The 21,381-nt window shown below is 42.7% G+C and overlaps 1 protein-coding gene across 1 annotated transcript in view; it reads right to left on the minus strand.

Annotated features, from left to right (window-relative positions):
* The window catches only part of myo10l3 (myosin X, like 3), a 54,028-nt gene extending 36,754 nt beyond the window's left edge, over positions 1-17,274 (minus strand). The window contains exon 1 of the mRNA XM_049014223.1: positions 17,019-17,274. Coding sequence (XP_048870180.1) covers positions 17,019-17,036 — 18 coding nt within the window. The 5' untranslated portion in view covers positions 17,037-17,274. The remainder of the gene's footprint in view (positions 1-17,018) is intronic.
* Between the last annotated feature and the right edge of the window lie 4,107 nt (positions 17,275-21,381).

Below are 21,381 nucleotides of genomic sequence, written 5' to 3' on the forward strand. Positions count from 1 at the left end.
CCCGGCGTGGCACTGACTCCACTTCAATGTGTTTCATCCATTTTCCAAGCTGCTCTATTTTACCAACCTCAGAAGTCAGCACAACCCCGTTTCCATTGATGGGGGGTCGGGGGGGGGGGGAGGGGGGTCGGGGGGGGGGGGGAGGGGGGGCGGGGTGTTGGGGTTTTAAAGCCTTATTATCTGGAGCTGGAAGTGGGATAAATGTAGCAACAAGGGACTGAAATAAATAGCGAAAGGACAGAGTCAAGTACATGAGGAGAGTGAGGAGAGGAGGGACAGAGCCTGAGTGCTGCTTTTCTGGAGCAGCGGAGGAAGAAGGCTTTTACAGAAACACGATCTCACTCTCTCTGCTCGGACTACAGAGTCACCATTACACAACATCACACGGACACGCCGGGACCGTCGACGGGCACGATGAGTAAACACTGAAATTCAGCATGACCGCGGAATGACTAACTTCACTATAAAGGTGCTCGCAGTTACAAACAGTATGGAGGCACTTTCCCGTTCAAGCCGGATCTTTAAAAATAACATTCCAGATTTAGTAGCAGAGCTTAGTAAATGGAAACACACCATTAAAGGGTTACTGACTACTGCTGCGCCTGAAGCCCCCAAGTAGGTACAGGTGCCGTGCGTGAGTGAACCCAGCGAGGTGGCTGTGTAGCTGGTGTGTACGACAGACGGAGGCTAGGTGCTGGCTATGGGCCTAGAGTAGAGCTCGACACCATGGCCAATTCAGATGCACATTTTGATCAAAATGCAACTTGTACTACAGACAAGGTGCCTACATCGGTGTTTCCCAATCCAGTCCTCGTTTTTTTGTTATCAGCCAGCTCCCTACTGCAGAAATGTGGACTGTGTGACAGGAAGCTGGGAGGGAGCAGAAATGTGGACTGTTTGACAGGGAACTGGGAGGGAGCAGAAATGTGGACTGTTTGACAGGGAGCTGGGAGGGAGGAAAAACATGGCCTGTCTGTAGGTCCACGAGGACAGGGTTAGGAAACACTGGCCTAAATTGCTTTATTTTTTTCTCAAAACATTTTGCTTTGGATTCATTTGTCTGTGTTTGGACAGGCTGACGATCCCTGGCCCAGAAGATTAGGAGGCACATGCCCTAACAAAAAGGGTGTAGCATGCAAGACGGGGCAAAGACAGCAGCTTGATGTAAAAGTGAAGGCAGGAGGAATGACAAAAGGTTTGGTTGTTAGAAAATGCATAATAAATACAATGCAAGTAATTCACATGTCAGTCATTTAAAGTATTACCTGTTACAAACACCATAGAAAATATTTCATTTCAAACACTTATATAAATGTCTCCTGACCTCTTTGTAAAGGCTACATTACAAAAGCTGAGACATAACTTCATAATTCATGTCGTTTCAGTAAAACCAGTCTCAGCAAGTAGCTTGATCTAGGTTCTCCCCAGGAAGGGCAGCTCATCAGCATCGCTAATGCTAACCTGGATGTTAATACCGAGCTAATGTTTGTTTTCTTCCCTTACAGAGACTGATAGAGACACTTCTGTCAGACTCTCCTGTGCCTGTCACTGCACTGGAAGAGGGAGGTTACAAGGGCTCAGGAGGAGGGCCAGCCGGCAGCTTTGTCGCCACGCTTGTGTCGTCCCGTGGGGTTTACCACATCCTCATCAACGCTGCTCCAGCAAGGGCGGACAACAGAGGGGGGAAGAGCAGGAGGGGGTACCGTGAAAAGGAGGGACCAGATGTGAATCCCTGAAAGAGAAGCAGAGCCAGGGAGGTGCGTGAGGGATGAATGGTTTCGGCAAACAGATGGTCCTCCTCGGCCCCACCTCCAACCAGCGAAGCCCCCAGCACACGCAGCTGACAAAGGCGAAGACTGCTCTGAGTGTGCAGTGTAAACCAAGCAGAAAACCTCTTCACAAAAGTTAGCCGATCACTTTGGCAGAGCAAATACGCATTGTCAGGTAAACCCCAGGAGGAAGCAGCCACTGTCTGTCATAGAGGAACTTACCCTAGTTTCCATACATCACCATACTTAGACAAAGATATCAGACTCCTGGCTATTCGAATCAGACAGCGGATCTCTTCTCCATTCTGCTCCAGCCACATTAGAACTGATTACAGAAGGCTCTGGATCATAACCCTAATAAATACTAATTTATAAAACAGCAAAACCACTGGGTAATGGTGCTGCCATGACCTCAATCACATAATGCATCTGTCTCAGCAAAGCTTTGGCTTTCTAACAAAGGCAAATCACACAAATAAGACCCATGATCAATTACCACAGTTTAACAGACATTCTCCTAACTATTATACAGATCATGGGCTCTACAGAAACAGCAGCTCTACAAAACAAGGACAATGGTATTAACAAGACCAGGTGTCTGATGGCGATGGGTTGGATTGTATTACTGCCACTTCATTAAAGATGCTCATTCAGGCTAAAGCTGCTAATGAGCTAGTCTTAAATATTTACATGTTGACAAAGTGCTGGTTCTCTCTTTCAGTCTCTGGACTGTAGCCAGACAATGACATTATCAGTTGATCGAGACACGGATCCATGTATCTCACACATGAAAGGTAATTAGCTAAAATTGCACTTTCATTGTTTGGTCATTAGCATTGCGGTTGTTATTTCACCTTCAAGACGGAATTCCCATTTGCCCCAACATGCCAACATGGAGCCTGAACTTATTATTCAGAAACAGAACTGGAAATCAATAAATAGCGTGCGGTTAGAGCAATGCCTTCCCAGCCCATGATCAATAATGTGATTTATAGGAAGGGAAATAATAATGCCCATACTACAACTGATAAGAAGATTTCCGGAAGAGATCCACTGCGCTAAGTCTTGCTTTGTCCTTAAGAGGCTTGGTTAATGATAAGCAGAGTTAGCCATTTCCTGCATATCAAACCGATGGATGTTGTCCACACCGATAGATGCCTTCGACTAACAGCACTACACACTAAAGTCAGGGGATTTATGGATGACCAAAGGCAGCACCATTGACACTATTGACACCAAGACTTCATTACTCTAAAAGCTGCTCTCCAGCAAGAACAAGAGCTCCACACTGCAGGTTCTTTGAGACAGATCAGAAGTTCTACAGAGAACATTATTTCTGTGCTAGATATAAGAATTCTAATGACGGTCTGTGGCATCATAGGATCAAACACGCAGGAGTGACACAGTGACATAGATGCATTTATGATGGATGAGGCAGCTGATCATAAATTAGCTAATGGAAGCAAGCCCCAAGGGAAAGATATAAGCCCAGCCAGAATGAGACAATGGAAAAGAGAAGGGTGGGGGCACGTGTGCTAATGTAATGGGGGGGCCCCTGAGGGACACGCTTACATGGCACTCACCTCAGCATGGCTAATGCATGCTAGCACCGCATCTACTGCACAGCGTCTGAGGCAGTACAACAAAGGTTCATTGTAGAACAGACGCCTGGACAAATCCTTGAGCGCACAGGCAAGCAATCATCGTTAAACAGGTATCAGAGCCCTGAAGGCAAACTTTCTCCAGTTGACTGGGACAAAGACAGCTCTCATTACAGTATTCATGTCAAGTAACAGCCTCTGCCAGCATCACCCAATTCATTCCCCCAGACAGCATCAGACAAACACCTTAAGTATTATAACCGGCACAGCAGCCACTAGTGCGAGGCTAAACAACGCACTGAATCTGCCCCCACGCAGAACCACCTTCTGCTGTTCTGTACGTTTGATAGACAGTATTAAAAATATTTGTCTAAAGACTGCAATGAAGCAGTGTGCCCTCAGGCAGATTTACACCCAGAAAATGAGGCAGGGGAGTTTCCCTAAGAGGTCACAGGCAGGTCTAAGGAAACAAAAGGGTTAATCAGCCTTGGAGCACAGCATATGGTCCCTGGGCGGAGACATCCTGTCCATGTGGGAGTTGAAAGGCGGGGCCCAGACAGACACAAAGACGCGCAGCAACCAGAGGAGAGACACTGCTGTACCAATCCTACTTAACTTAGAGTGAGGCCTATAAAGCAAGTAAGAGTCAGGGTAGCATCCCTGTCCCTGAATCCCAGGATCAATGCATCTGGTTTCAGGTATGACTACAGACATCCATGTGGTCTCACCCACTGCACCAAATCTGACCTTGATCCATAACAATTAACCAACGTTCCTTACGCACTACAGCCTCTTCATTCAGCTTCTTCTCAAGATGCTGATGTATGGTGCCAGTCATGCTGCCACCTCCCAAGAACATGAGTCTGTCTTCCCAGGCGAGGCTGGCCAGGGAAGGACCACATAGAGAAAGAAAACGACAGCACTCATCCCGAAGAGAGCTACAGCCCAAACAGCCACACCCATGATCACAACTGATGTCTGCAGAGCTAAAGTGCTTACTCCAGGAGTTTGGCTCTCCCTTAGGGCACCTGCCACATCATTCAGTGCTGAGTGCGCAGTATTGCCCTTCCTACTCTCCTCTTCCTACTCTAAGGCCAAAATAACAGTCTAAGTGGAAACTCAATGTCCGTCCTCACACAGCATTAATCAGTGGTGACCGAAGGTCACAATGAAGGAGTCTAGATTCAATTTTCATGCCTAATATGGAAATAGACACATCTTAATGTACTTCACCACTAAACAGAGCTGATTGTTCTACTTGGCTACAGTTGAGTAGAGTCATGGATAATAACATGGGAACCACTGAGAGCAGGTGGAGTTAAAATGAAACTTCTGAGGACAACAACATTTGCCTATTTTTTTATTTTGGTTACCTGACAAATTTTTGGTCACTGGCCGATTTTACTGTTAGATCATATTTTCGATAATAAACAGACAAGTATCCTTGTGTAGGTATCTGAGAGTGACTAAATTGTCAGCTTTTCTGATGAGGAAGTAGGATTACTCTACGCACAAAGCAAGATAACAAAGATTTATTATTTGGATTTCTGTTCAAATGCAGTCAAAAAAGACTTTTTTATTTTTTAACTCCTCGTGTGGTCGTGAAGGTAACTAGTGAATGTAAATGTCGGTTAACATGGACGGTTAATGCAGAGTTATTTGTTTACCATACATATTTTTTTATCATGCTTTCACATTTTCTGTTTCTTCAGGCTAAAGAAAAATTACGTGAGCGGGTATACCTTATCTTATGGGGACACAATGTCCCCACAACATGATGAATACCCGTTTTTAATACTCAATTTAATAAAAATCTGTGACTGCAATGAAAAAAATTTTTTAAGCTCTTGTTGGCTGGGTAGGAACTAAGGTCGTCATGTTGGGATTAGGGTCTGCGATGGGCTGGCCCCCCATCCTGGGTTGTTCCCTGCCTCGTGCCCATTGCTTCCAGGATAGGCTCCGGACTCCCCGCGACCCAGTAGGATAAGCGGTTTGGAAAATGGATGGATGGATGGATTAGGGTTTTGCCCATATTAATGAATGGAGAGTCCCCACAAAGATATGAGTACAGGTCTGTCTGTCGGTGTGTTTGGGGAGTGGGGTTTGGACGACTCAATATTATCATTTATCCTGATATTTCTAAATTGAAATATGACATATTATCTTTGTTTCGATATAGCCCAGCTATCCTGTATACATCATGTGACATCCAAAACCAGCAGAGGCTGTAGTGAACAGAGCCCTGACCTGAATTACTCAGATTAGAATGGACCACAATCTGCATTTTTACAGAGAAATTCTGTTTGGGTAAGATCAGTGGGATCTACCAATCTACTGATAATTACCACAAAAATGTGACATAGTGTGGAAAATCCTCAAACTCAGCTAATAACCGCCTCCTAACACCATGTTAATCCCAAAGACGGACCTCCTGTCAAAAGATGCTTACCTCAGCTGCTGCCATGGCAATACAAAGGTTAAGTCTAAGGTGTTTAGTGTGATGCTTTATTGAATATTTTCTTACTGGAATGGGATCAGCATTAATAATTGTCATGAGAGTCTTCAGTGACACCTATCATGCTGCATATAAATGAACTTACCTGGAGAGCAACTGCTGCCTTAAAATAAGCCCTGAAACCGAGGCTGTCCCATATGATACTGCTACACTGCCCCATTTATTCCACTGATAAACAAATGCCAGCTAGAATGGACGGGCCAGTCTATGCTTATTTTCTGTCTGTGTGTGATGAATGTGAACGAATGTTTGGAAATCAAATCATTCACCACACCGTCAGGAGCTGCACCTTATTCCAGGTAGGAAATGCATGTTCTGATAAATGATGATGTCACAAATGAAAGAATGATGCCCCCCCCCCATCAACAAACTGAATCCAGCCATGGCAGGAAGGTTTGCGCAATGGAAAAGCATAAATCCTCATTCCTCATTGTACTTATTTAGCACTATACTGGAATAACGTCTGTGTTTAATCCCAAAGTGTAACCCATGAAAACTTTTCCGAACAGCAACCGAATCTGGAGACTGACTTGCGAAACCCTGACTATTAATAATTATACATTTCAAAAAAACCATAGTGCGTCTGAAATAGCCTTGAATGGGACAGAGATGGAAAATGACAACACTCCATCCATCCAGCCCCCCCAAACAGGCGGGCCCTCTGCTGTCTGGCCTAAGCCACACATAGGCTGTGGCCCCAACACCTCTGGGATGGAGAGCCCCTCTGCTCTAGCTTCTCCTTGTAAGATGGATGGATTGGAAGTTAAATAAGTCATACTTTAAATTTCACAATCAAGCTATTTTCAGTGGTATAGTTGAGACCTACAAAACAAGCCAGTCTTAATGTAATATTCTTCATTATAGGAATCAGAGAAGCGTCTTTGTTGCTGTTGCCAGAAGCACACAGGCTACAGAGAATATATCTAAGCCTGAAGGCTTTTTAAATGAAAGGTTCAGGAGCACAAACCCCTCAAAGCTCCCCTTTTTTAAAAAGGTTAAGACCTGCTGAGTCTTACTGCTGCATAAACCATCTCGGGTACAGCTGATGGAGACCTTCGAAAAGAGAGAGTTTGGGCATTTTGGGGATTGGTGCTGGCTCACGTCAAGCAGGGCAGCATCACAGGAACCCTGGAGCCCCACCTGGCAATCTTCTCAGGTGCAGGCTCCGTGGACCCTCGTCTGAACAAAAGGGAGTCCCACCTCATCCCCTGGAGCCCATCTCTCAGGAACACCCCCCCGATCACTCCCCAACTGGCCCCCACTGAGTCTGATCCGATTACATATTACTGAAGGATCAGCTGCAGAATGCAAGGAGGTAACAGTGGGGCAGCAGAAGAACTAAACCTACTTTACTGTATACAACATGAAAATACACTCAGTTCCTCTGGCCTGTACACACCAAGTACATGATGGCTACAGCACTCCTGCTTAACAAGCTGTTCAGAGAACCGCGTGCTACTCGGTCTTTCACTGAAACATGACCCAAAATCAGCTTGGGGACATGACTGGCAAAAACTCTTAAAATGGTTTCTACATTCCAAGTATTGTGGTAAATGCACGATACTATAGACCAGAGGTATTCAACTCAAACTTAGAGAGGTCCAGTTAGAGAAAATTTCTTGAAGCAAAGGTCCGGAAGATCATAATGTCTAACTATTTAGTGTGGTATATATTTAAGTAGACTATTAAGATAAGATAAGATAAGATAAGATAAGATAAGATAAGATAAGTAGGTAATTTTTAATTTATAATGGAATAATATAGATTTGCCGTAAGATTTCCTGCGTGAATCTGAAAGTGTGAGAGTCATGCCAGATGCTTGAGATTTGGCTACCCTGAAAACATACATTTTTTTCACCCGAGTTATATAAATTAACAAATAACATTGCTTTACAGTTATTAACAGTTAATTTACAGTTGTTAAAAGCAGAAACCTCAACGAACATGAAATCACCAATAAACTACGTCTATTTATCCAACATGTTATATAATACATACTGTGTTTGGAAGCTTTTCTGTTGTATGATTTCAGGACAGTTTTGGTTGCGGGTGTTATCTTCGCCGCTGCTATTAACACTAATGGCCATTAGCGCAAACAAAGGGCTGCATACGCCAAACTGCATCTTGCTTGGCGGTCAAACGCGTTTGACGTTCATTGGCGTGTGAAACGGCGGCTCTACTAGTAAACCACTACCGAAAAGACCACAAAGCTGGGCCGGTTAAAATAGAAGCGCCCCGTCAGGTTTTAAGTCATAACTTTCTGGTTTTGGTTATCGGTCCGGGTCCGTATGGGACAGCTTCTGGGTCCGGACCCGGACCGCGGTCCGACTGTTAGTGACCTCTGCTATAGACTAACACTGAACGCGGTAATTCTGTGTTTCCGGCACAGGGTTGGGACTATGGGTGTCATTTCATCCAATCGCTCGGGGCTATAGCCCTGAATATTTTAAGCCTATAGCCCCAAGTATTTTAGCCCAAATGCCAATCTTCCTTCAAAAGCCCCAGGCAAACTTAACTTAGCCCCTGATTTTTTTCAATAGCTAGAACCCCCCCCCCCCCCAATGAGGACCCACTGATGTCAACAGAGTGATATTTCATCTCACTTGCTATCAGATCACCAACTTCCCTGAAGTTGTTTGTTCAAATCAATTATTCACACACAGAAGGGTATGTGTTCAAACTAGGTCAGACAAAGGACTTAATTTCATGTTTCAGGAGTCTGAAACACCTTCACTCTGCTTCAGAGTGAATATATAGACTCCCTATATCTCTGGTTGCTTTATTAGCTCTGTTAAACATATGAATACTGAATTTAATGTGTACCCAATGACTAATAACTTGAAAAGCCTTAACACACTTAATATGATGCTTATAAATATATGTAGGATTTATGAAAAATTCGAGGTTGGATAAATCTGTGGTCAAGGATGTTACAAATTGCTGATGCATTCTGTTGCTTCACATTATTGTATCAAATACAGTAATATAACACCATGACTCTGCTAGAAATAATGTTCCCTTCATGCTGGGCAGGAGCTCAGAGCAGCGTTGACCTCCAGTGCCCCGTTTCACAGCTCCCTATGCAAAATGTTCATGAAGAAGCATACAGGTTTTAATCTTAAAGCACAAAGAATGCAGTTAGGTGAACTGGCAGCTCTAAATTGTGTGTGTGTCTGTGTCTGTGTGCTTCCTGCAATATACTCTAGGCCACCCTGCAACCCTTTATTGGAGATGGGGTTGGAAGATGGATGGATGGATGGATGGGTATTATTAGGACAATTAGATGGTCAAACCAAAAGAACAGAAGAAGTAAGAAGATAAGAAGAAGACTAACAGAAGTATATGACTAAATAAATAAATAGTCCAGCTAGTGGTTCACAGAAATAGGTTCCCGAAGTCATTCTCAGTGGTCAACATGACAGAAGGGGGATCAAGGTCCATATGAGCTTATTTCTCCAGATGCATTAGACATATTCTTGATTTTAAGCCAATTTTGTCACATTACCTGAAATTCAGCATACTGGGCTGTGCCGCACGCTTTACACAATAGCTGATGCATCCAGCCAATGTGTGCCAAACCATTCCCACCCCAAATATGGCTATTTGCAGCCTCTATCCAAAATGTTAATTGGGGAACTACACAACAGGGGCAAGCATCAACAACCGGGGTCACATGATCCTTACCAGCAACACCCAGTGAATTTACCAGTGTAATAATTTCATGTGCAGCGAAAAAATAAATTCCAGAAGATTTCGTCCATCTTGGTAAAATCGCCAGTTTTATCTGAATTTATCCACTGCTGCTAAAGGTCTTTTATTTTTTAATGATATAAATGGTACACTGCATATACTGCGAGCTGACAGAGGCGCGGCAGTGGTACAGGGCTGGGATTAAGCAGTCGCTGTCATCCTTGTTTTGGTGATTTATTGCAAGCCTCAGGCTTTTGTTAGATGCAGCCCAGCTGGCCCTGATTGCGTTAATTGGCTTGTTAAGGTTTTATACACAATCAACAGGGTGGGTATGAGGGGGACTGGGAGTGGGTGGTGGTGGAGGTGGTGGTCGTGGTTGTAATAGTACAGCAGTAAAGTAGTAGTAACAGCAGTAGCCTTAGCATTAGTAATTGCAGTAGTAATAGCACTAGCTGTAGCAGTAGCAGCAGTAATAGCGGTAGTAGTAGTAATAGCAGTAGCTGCAGCAGTAATAACAACAGTAGCCTTAGCAGTAGCAATAGTAACAGTAGTAGCCTTAGCAGTAGCAGTAGGAATAGCAGTAGTAAGAGCAGTAGTACTAGTAATAGCAGTAGCTGCAGCAGTAATAACAACAGTAGCTTTATCAGTAGCAGTAGTAACCGCAGTAGCCATAGTAGTTGCAGTAGTAACAACAGTAGCCTTAGCAGTAGCAATAGTGACAGTAGTAGCCTTAGCAGTAGCAGTAGGAATAGCAGTAGTAATAATGGTAGCAGTAGTAATAGCAGTAACAGTATGTGATGCTGGTGCTGCTGCTCATTTTGAGTGATAGCTTATGCATATGGTTATTAGCACACTTTCAGTTTAGCTTCTTTAAAGCCCTTGACCTCATTTCTTGATTGGGGTATAAAGTGAGTTTTTTTCTAGGGATGTCCTGATCCATTTGTTTTTGGTATCGTGAGCCCATCCATTCAGTATTTATATCCGCCAATTCCAATCCTGATCTGACCTTTTAATAAATATTTAAATATACATGCACATGCAGTAGGCATCGGTGCATTCTATGTCTGAGTCAGCCTTGCGAATTCGCAGAATTCTTCCTTATGATGTTTCTGCAGGTGCCTAATTAAATTCGTTGTTTTAAACCACCTTCTGTTGCTACCTCCTTTGGACAGGATGGCATGGCAAACATTGTAAGTAGCTGTTAGACTACTTTGACTTTTAAAATGTTAAGGATTTTAAGATTTTCCAAACAGAATGACTCCACAGTCATGACAGGAACAGAATTTCCATGTGCCTTAAGCTTACTGCAGCCTGTGACAGAAACCTACAATCTGTGTTACTCACGTAAATTAGGTGGACGTGGAAAATGAAATACATCTGGCTTTGGATTGGGCTATGGTACTCGATACCACTCAATTAGAAAATGTCTGTACCACCCTTGACGCTGATCTTTGATATCAGCTCGGGACATCAGTTTTTTTCTTTGAACCGTGACAAATTACGTCACAAACACACACACACACACACACACACAAAACCTCTGCTAGGACAGTGACACTGTCATAGTCAGATGGGGACTGATTTTTATTTTTATCGTGGCAGGATGACAAAACACGACTTGACCAAGAGCGAAATGCAGCCATTGAAAGACCCCAATCGCAGCCTTCGCCAGTGAACTGCACATGCATTTTTACAGAAACAAGGCCAAGGGCAAAAGCTACTAGGGCACTCATGAGTGAACTAGCACTGAGACTCCAGGTGGGAGGGGTCACGTTCTGGGAAGAGTACCGAGCGGGGAAGCCTCCTTTCTGGGCATCGCAGCATTGGCCCACTTTCTGGAGCTCAAGCTAACGTGCTTCCTCTGTAATTCCATATCAGAGTCATCCTCACATACATCACAGAAAAAGGCCCGTTTCACACAGCCGGTATCCAGCACCCGCGCCGTCCTGGGTGTCCCCACCCGTGGCTCCGTCCTCCTTAGTGCTGTAACATTCGCTATTCATCAATCCAAGAACTTCACAAGTATAGTGTGGTAAACGCCTCACACTCCAAAGAAGCCCCACGAGCCAAAATTAAATATTTAAGACTTTTCTCAGTTGCACAGCAGGTATCATGGTGGTGGAAGAAACAGCTACTGCTTTTAGTCTCATCAGGAACTCTCCCATTTCACCCTTAAGTAATAAAACCGGAATGCTGGACAGAGGAGTACAAATCAGAAATAATGGATTTCTTCAGCTAAGAAAAAAAATTGTGCAGAAGTGGCCTGTTGATACTGGGATTCCTTTGAAATGTTACACCTCAATCCCTAAAAAGCACATGTCATTTTGTAGCACATGTATGAGTAAAGCATGTATCAGTAAAACGTCAATGAGACGATGTGAGAATATCATCACCTGGACCGCCATGGTAATACTAAGCATGGTGAAAGAACGAGAGGAGGTGCCGCTCTGATCAAACAGCACTTCATTGTTTTCTGCTTCCCTCCTAACTTAGTCAGCAGGAAACGGGAAGCGCTGAGATTCCAGACGCTTTCGTCATTTCAAGACAGCACGGGGAAGCCAGAGGAAGGCCCAGCCCTGAGTGATGAAGTGACAAAGTGGGGAGGCGGTGAAAAGCCCAGGCTGGGAGGAGACAGTGAAGAGGAGCCACACCAGTTTTATGTATTAAACCCACTTTTCCAGGACTCAGCCTGGTAAAGCAAGAAGTAGATGGCAAACACAGGGGGACCCCCCAAGGGGGGTGACAGAAGTGCCAGACATGGTTGTAAAGCACAACACCCACAGAGCGAATGTCTTGAGAGGGGAATGGGGGGGGGGGGTTGGGATTCACCTCTACTGGAGGGCAAGCATTCTTCTGGAACCGGGAGATGATAGCTGAAATGCAAGGCATGCAACCCGAAGATCAGCAAGTCCAGGAGAGGGATCCATTCAGCAAGGATAGAGAAAGAGGTAAGAGGTAATACTCTCCATGCTGGCCACCATTAAAGTGTTAAATATACATACTGATGGTTCATGAGAAATAAGGAGGGAATCCATCCAATACTGGATGAAGATAAGACATATAAAGACACTAAAGCCTGAGTAAGTCTACAGGCCTCATTCTACCTCTGCCATGCTCCAATCACTCTATCTTTCCCTAATTCCAAACCTGTAGAGGTTTACTGATCCACTCACATGCTCTTAAATACATTCAACCTTTTTTCACTCTGATTGCCATCCAACTCAATGTGTGCATACTGTAGCTACTTTGCCTTTCTCCAGGTTGTGTCATTGGCTCTCTGAGCAGTTCGCATGTCCTTTGGTGGCAGCATTACTTCTTATCAGTTATATTACTCAGATCAAAGGCTACTGATAAAGCCTGGCTCTGGAGTGTCACCTCAGCTCCTGGAGAGTAACATTCATTTCATTGAAATTCACAGCCAAGAGATAAAACACCATAACACATGGTTGTTTCTTGTGCTGCTTTCACCAAGTAACTCGAGTAATACAATAACATGGGATTTTGAACCAGCAGGGTTAGAGCTTACTGAGGATGCACCCCCACACACGCAGCATTTTTGTCACTGAGGTCGGACAGAGGGACCGCACTGGGGCAGCTACAGGCGGGGGAGAAGCGACACAGAAAGGTCTATTGGGTAACACTAACGTCCCGCGATCATTCTTTGGCAATCGGGCAAGTATCAGGAAGTCAGATTCACCCCACCTTGGGGGGCTCCATGCCAGGTGAATCCGGTACCACCCTTTCCTTACCAGAAGTGATCGGACACCAGGAAACAGAAATCTAGTGGAAGGGCAATGTTGCCTGGCAGTAGATCTGCCAGGATACAGAGATACAGATTGCCAGCTTGGGTCGCAGGTGACCTGGCACTTGAAGCAGAAGCCGCAGATGAGTCACACCCTCTACAACGTGTATCTGTCTGGTGACTCAAGAACTGACCGAGAAAGGCTCAGGTTTTTGGTGGATTCGGGGCTATGATAGAGTTTCAGGCAGGGCTATGACTCAAAGTTTCACTCATTGTTGCCCACCCAGTGTTACCCACGGTTTCAAATGGTCTGCTCCAGTAAGAATACATACTTGAAGTATGTGACAGAATTTAATGTCCTACTATGTAGAAACAATTGCCAATTTATCGATCTGTTTACGGTGAACTTTCATAATAAATAATTTTCCTGTTCCTTAAATTCTCTCTAAAGCCATAAAACACACACCTTTCAAGAGTAACAATAATGTCTATATCATTGATAAGGTATAATACACTTTCCTGTGCACAGAACAACCCACGGACAGCAATGTTAAAGTTTTTTCACAAACGTCTCACATTCTCACAGCAATTCTTCCAAAACCAAAAGGTGATACTGGACAGTGTAAAATGTCCAAAGGTAATGCGTATGTTGGAAAAAATGTTATGCATCAGTAAATATTACTCATAGAGTAAGATCAGCGTGTTTAAACAATCCATCCATCCATCCATCCATCCATCCATCCGGAGCCTATCCCGGAAGCAATGGGCACGAGGCAGGGAGCATCCCAGGACGGGGGGCCAGCCCATTGCAGGACACACTCACACACCAGTCACTCACACATGCATTCCTACAGACAATTTAGCAACTCCAATTAGCCTCACCATGTCTTTGGACTGTGGGGGGAAACTGGAGTACCCGGAGGAAACCCCACGACGACATGGGGAGAACATGCAAACTCCGCACACATGTGACCCAGGCGGAGATTCGAACCCGGGTCCCAGAGGTGTGAGGCAACAATGCTAACCACTGCACCACCATGCCGCCCCCCAAATACTATAATGACACCCATAATTTGGGACTTTCATTCTTAATGGATCAAGCTTATGCACATTAGTGTATACCAATTAGCTGCAGCAGAAACCCCTTGTCTGAAGATAAAGTACACACTGCAGTATCGTTTTTACGCTCCTATACTTCAGTAATTTCAGGACTTAGTCCAAAAACAAAAGACTCATTCCTGTTATATGGTTAAAGATGTTTGCAAGAGTAATTCCATGATCTCAGGATTGTTTCTGAGTCAGCCATACATTCAGGAATGACAGTATGTGAGCATTTTTTTTGGAGTAATGCTTTTAGAGGCTGTTTATAAGTACATGGACGGATACGGCTGAAAATTACAGGGTATCCATAGAAATTGGGAAGGCATGACGGCTTGTAGGGACATGCGCTCTGTCGTAAACAGCAGCCTTAGGGTTTGACTGGACACCGTTTAAAGGCATTATAGCAAGTGCCAGTGGTAGAGGGAATGAGTCTTAACTGCAGAAGCCACTTCCTTCCCTGTAGGTGCGTCATGGAGCCATGTAGGACATGCTCAGCATGTTCTCCATTAGGGCAAAAAGGCACTCGAAGCACAAAGGGATGGGCTCCTTCTCTGCAGTCGCAGCTTCCCGCAACCTCCATCCATGAATAGTATAATAATAATTAATGAGCTCTTCCAAATTCTTCCGAACTACACTTTTACTAGGGACCTCATACTACCTACACAAAATTTTCATGTAATTAAATAAACAGCGTTCTTCACACACTTGCATATGAACGGATCTCTGTGTTTTTTTTTTTTTGCATGGGTTTTTGGAAGAAAACTCTCATTGTATTCCGCATTGTATTTCCTGTGTGTTTTCACCCAATTTGGGGCTAGTAGTGGGTCTGCTAGTTAGACGGGAATGGAGATGAGCACTAACAATATGAATTTTTATATCCTAGACCCACGGCTGCTAACATAACGATGGCATGTTTGACATGGGTAGGTCATCCTCACATAATCTCCAGTACTGCACCTTAAAACAACAAACACTTGGGGACTTTAAAGAAGCTCCTTCTCTCATGCCCTGTAACATTATCCCAGACCCCCAGGAGGAGGGAGAGATTCACATTCCCTAATGTCACTCTCCCCCTTGGAGTCTCACAGGCAAAAAGCCCCCAGTAACTTCAATCAGAGAGGCAAGGTGAGCCCAAAGAAAATAACCCCAACTCTGAATATTGTAAAGGGAGCTGGGACCTTAATAGCAAAGATGAAAATGACAGAGAATGAAAAATAAAAAAATAAATAAATAAAAAAACTTGTTAACGGTAAATGTAGGGGAAAACGGGGTGTATGTGCATAATTGCGTGAAAGAAACAGGGCCCTACAATATTTTGCTTCCTTGTGTAAGATATTTTGTCAAATATACCTACTGACGTAGGAAATCGGGGCGCTTTGTTTCATTTCGTCTGACTGGAACAATTATTGTTCAAAAATAAGTCCAGTTCCCAAGTCAAATAGCTCGAACACAGAGAACCTATACCAAATATACATCACTTGTAAATTTAACTTCAGTGACACTATTTGGAAGATTAATCTGCACGCATAACTAATAAACAAAGAATCAAAATGTCACGTCCTGCGCCTCTGACCAGGATAAGCGGTTCGAAATGAACAAGGTGTTACCTTTTACCTTGATTGTAGGCTAATCGAGTCGCACGAGAAACTCTGGTAAAAATATAGTAAATATTTTTAAAGTAAATTTCGAAATAATCAGTGGTCAGCAGGTATTCCTCAAAAAAGAGATTGTTTGTCTTTTACCGAACTGAAGCTGAGCATCCTGTACAATTTGTGTAAACACGCCCTTAGACACGCCTTCCTTACCGAAGCCCCTCCCGATCCAGTCCTACCTCGACCGGCATCTGCCTCGGCCATGGCGACTCCCATTATACTGACTCCTAATCATACAGCTGCGAGCAAAAGCACAATCGATCAATACGCGACATTTGCAAGGCGTGCGCAGGGACCTGAGCCCGGCCAAGTGTCAGCGGCAAGATCTGCTCAAGACCGTCTAATTAAGTTTTTACAAACTGTATTTCTGCGTTATTTTTATCGTCAATAGATTAACTTTTAAAGCCTTTTTTAATACATGATTAATGTGTGCTTTTGTATATAACTGATACATTGTAGAAGACTATGGTCTAGCCTATAAGATGCATAACTGTATTTATCGCTGATTGTTTGTGTTAGCAACAAGACGTAGAACTATTTCACCAAAGAATAATTGCTCGATTGTGTGCTTTCGTTTATTAATCATACACGACGTATATTCAATGTGCTGTCTTATAACTACCACACAATGTATGAATGAGTGAACACTTTCAGCGGTTAACATGGGTTATCTGTAACACTACCAATCTACTACCAATCAAGTAAAAAAATATTAACTGGATATTGTAGCTGACGGCGCAAATGACATCATTTACGACACTTGAGATCAGAGAGATTATATGGATGTATAGGCTAGAATTCTGGTAAAAAAATAACAAAGATGATTATCTACATTCTTATTCCTTTCATCGGTTTCATTTTAATTTATATTTTATATCATTTATTATAGCCTATCTAACTGACCATATAAAGCTCTAAAATAGGTAGATAGTAATATAAATGTCTTACCTCAGCGAAGGTTTCCATTATTCGGGAGTTCTGTCGCTCCTGTAATCAAATAGAGCACAATGCCAGGACTTGGGGATTGAACTGAAAGGTGATGGTCCAGTTTGTGAATACTTTCCATTCACGATCCTAGCAAATATCGTCAGTTTCCGTAGGCATTCCCAGGACGGAGAAAGCAGGTTTACAAAGGGACAGACCCTCCGAAGATCCCCGATCCGTCCTTATCAGATACTACTTCACAAACCTCCGATGCCCAACTTCTATTCGGCCGCGTGTAGCTGTGTACCCTTTTTTTTGCTACGATGGACCCGCCTTAGTTTAAGATATAATAGGGAAGGCGGTGCTCTGAGAGCTTAACCCAGCCTCCGAACACGCCCTGTTCATCCGCCGCTTTATCACCCCCTTACCATTTTTTGTTGTCGGCGGCCATGGGAAATATAATAATAATAATAATAATAATAATAATAATAATAATAATAATAAATTAAAATATATTACATTTCATTTGTGATAATAATTTATGATCAATAATTTCATCATGATTAATCGTGTTATCTACCTACACTGACCAAAGTCTGTGTGGACTTCATAGGTTATGCGCTCTAGAAAAAATAGCATTTAAGTCTGTTTTCCCTTTTTCTTTTTTCCTTTTCGCCTATTAGAGGGCATGAGCTGAGCGCCGAAAGAAGCTTCTGGACAAACGTTGTAAAAATATCTCTCCCTATGGAAGCCCCAGTAACAAGAAAACGAAAAATCGTTGCACAGAGAGAAGCATGGGATTAAAATATAAAAACCTCCACTTTTAATGGAACTCAGATTATACTTTTGCATTTCCCGAAAGAGCTTGCAGGGGAAAAAAGTGTTCGGCTCCATGCCGCTCTCTATGCATCGATGTTTTAATCCAACGTGTGAAAGCCTGATTGTTCATAAGATGTGACAGGACAATAGCGTAGGAGAGAGTTTGATACTGGAGGGACACAACTTAGTGGTATTTTTTTTGGGGGAGGGGGGGAGTGAATGAAACCAAATTAAATATTCGGGGAACAGGTCCCCCTGTCCCGCCTGGTTCCTTTTCCCCTGTGACAGGATATCTATTTTGAAAATGCATAGCTACTTCCCATCATGCATTTGGTTTAAACACATAAGAATGGGATGCCAGAAGACAATGTGAAGGAGACATTTCTGGTTATTTCTGTTTTTCTTTTTGTTTTGTTTTTTTAAAAAAGGTATGGCTTGATAGAGAAGATTGTGACAGGAAGTATGTTTTGAGGAAATTCTCAACATGTATATTCGACCTACCAATAAAAACATTTCTTTATGTTTAAAACAGATGTGTCTTTCTCTCTTCTCTTTCCAGTGCAATGCGGTTCTCCTGTTGCTCTTTCCACAGTGTCTAACCTTAAACCCATGTGCTAGTCTATAATTATATAGCATGGCTGTCTGTCTATGCTGGACTACCTCCACCTCCCCATTTCCCCCACCCGTTGCAAGTCATGTCATTTTTATGTTGTAAGGTGTAGTGACCATGTGCTTATGTTGCTGAGGTGTTTTTTTCTGTTCCTACAATGTCCTCCCCACTGGAGTACAGTCTGGGGGCTGTTTTTTTATTCTCCTCCTCTCTCCTCATGTTATTCTGTTTCTTTTCTTCTCTCTTCCCCTGTCTCCCGACCGGTCTACCCCCTACTGTGATGTTTGTGTATATGTATGGACGGTTGATGGCCAGTTTTTCGCTGGTACTTGTGACTAGTGACATGGTGTATTGCAATAGCAATAAAGGGTTCTCATCGTAAGTCATTCATATTCATTTTCATCTACATGGCCAAAGAAATTACTTCACAGGCACAGTCTCTAATAATGACATCACCAAGGGATGGTCATATGTAATTATTGTAAGTACAGTATATGATGTCACTTCATGCTAATAAGCATCGCTATGTCATTATTACAGTATACAGGTGGGGAGACAGTGACTATTTACCTGGCTGATGTCATCTCATCTCCACCTTAAGCTCACTGCATTGGTTCAGGTGTGTGACATATCGGTTGCCGTACAGCATTGCACTTAATTAGTAGAAATCAATTTACAGCCAGCAATTGTGTTATGGACGATATTGTTTAAACGATGCTTTAAAATATTCAAGAACACATTTACTTGGTAACCAAAAACTGTGTGATAGCACACCTGTGATAACTCCCCGTTATTTCTAGAACAACTCATCAATGAAAACATGTGAAAGCAGTGTGATTTGGTGCGTACTGTAAGGCTGGCTGACTGCTGCATCAGTACGCTACATTATAAGGCAGCGCCACGTTATCCAGCACAAAGTTGATCAGAATTATGGTTCACTTATTCATTAAGATACCCTGCACATCTTTAGCTAAAATGGCTTCCCATTAAAGAGACTTGAAGGCTTTTATATCCACTCTTGATCGTTGTGAAGAGTCAGTCTAGGAACAAATGGTTCTGTCTACTTCATTGCTAACATAATCATTAAATCAAGGCTATTATGGGAAACGGATCTAGAAATTAATCTCTGCAGTGATCAGGGGTTCTTGGTTTCAATGAGCATTTTTTTTGTACGTAACATTCACATGAGTCATTGTGAGATATATATCTGACAAATGCTACTTGAAGCTACTTGAAGCTGAAAATGTTATATCCCTACAACTGTAGTCCCAAGCAAACCCAAACAAGTGCGTGAAAAATAGTCTCCCAAATGGATGCATAGACTGATGCATGGATGAGTGAAGAATAGAAATGCAATTCCGGTAGCAGTAAAATATTTTGTTTTAATGTGGAATACATTAATATAAAATATTCCTGATTCCTTAAAAAACTTGAGTACATATCAGTGTTTTAGTCAACTTTAACTAATCTTATAATAAACTTAAGGATAAGTGAAAAGCAAAACATTTTTTCATAAGTATTGCTGAAATGAATTCATTAAGTGGCTTAAAAAGAGATTCTAAAAATATTATTTGGAATCTTAGGAATCTTTCCCTAAATATCACAGAAGGATCCAGAACACACCCCAGCACCAAATTTAGCCCCAATAAACACAACTCAGAAATTGGGACATCCGATACCTGTGTCTTGGACTCCTGGAATTACTTGCACGCCAGGAGGTTTAAAGTCAGAGGGAGAGAGTGTCAGTTTATCTTGATGAACTTTAAAATTCCCAATTCCCTTTTGGCCTAATTAGGTTTGCTAATTTAGAATGACTTCTTCATCTCATTTACATATCAACTCAAATAGAGGTGAGGTGCAAGACACTCTCAGCTTGCTAAGCATTTCTTTGTGATTAACATTTTGTTTTGTTTGCACACAGATATACACATTTATCTATATATTGATTATATAACACTGGAAGGTGTTGAGCTTAGTTTGTTATTGCCAAGAAACAGGAAATCATAAAATATGAAACACAAAACATAATTTTAAACCGCATTCTTACATTTTTGATCAGGTCTCACTCACGGTTTTGTTGACTTAAACAGCAAATGTCAAATACTGAATAACTTGGAAGAATTACTTTTGTACACAGATTCATCAGTGACGAATGGCCTAATAGGTTTACCGTCCAGGCCTGAGACTCGCAGCTGTTACCGAGTGTGACTTTGAACTGAGGCCCAGAACCAACTCCGGGTAAGATTCAGTCTCCGTAAGCAACCTGCAAAGACCAGCTAATTACCTACTTCACACATCCAGCAATCCGGAAGGCAGTCGGGCACCGCTAACGGGAAACTATAGCCCAGGGCAAGTGCCTGATGAGTTTGCCTATTGATTACGTCTCGCATTGCCCCCCCCATCTGCTCAGCCTCTTCAGTCACACGGAGGACAGGGAGCTCAGAACATCAAACTACTCTGGGGAAACTGTTTCCAATAACATTGACTTTATGATGCTAGAAAATACAGCACAGTGAAAATAAAAGATTTCACCAGACACAGCCTACCGTGTATCCGGTTTCGTTATTAAAAATGCATACGGTAACAAAAATAAATAGATTTTAATTTGTAAAAGTACAGCTATATCAGTCAAATGTTAGGATTCCTAATACAAGCATGAACATGAACTTAGCTGCACTGCCAGTTTGCTTCTAGGAAGCAATTAACTGTTTTGATTTGACCTGTTCACATAAGATTTTAATCATTCACTACTCACAGTACTGCACAAAAATGCACAGAAATTGTCTTGTTATGAGTACAGTTCAATCCTGCACTATAAATCCTATTATTTTTTTAAGACATGTTCTATATCCTGTAAACACATTGCAGGTATAACATTTTACAGTATAATATTATAATCTTTCCATAAATGGTGATGTTTCAAGAATTCAATAATTTATGGAACCTCCCAGTGTCATC

The sequence above is a fragment of the Brienomyrus brachyistius genome, chromosome 1, assembly GCF_023856365.1.
Source record: "Brienomyrus brachyistius isolate T26 chromosome 1, BBRACH_0.4, whole genome shotgun sequence".
In the NCBI taxonomy this organism is placed as follows: Eukaryota; Metazoa; Chordata; class Actinopteri; order Osteoglossiformes; family Mormyridae; genus Brienomyrus; species Brienomyrus brachyistius.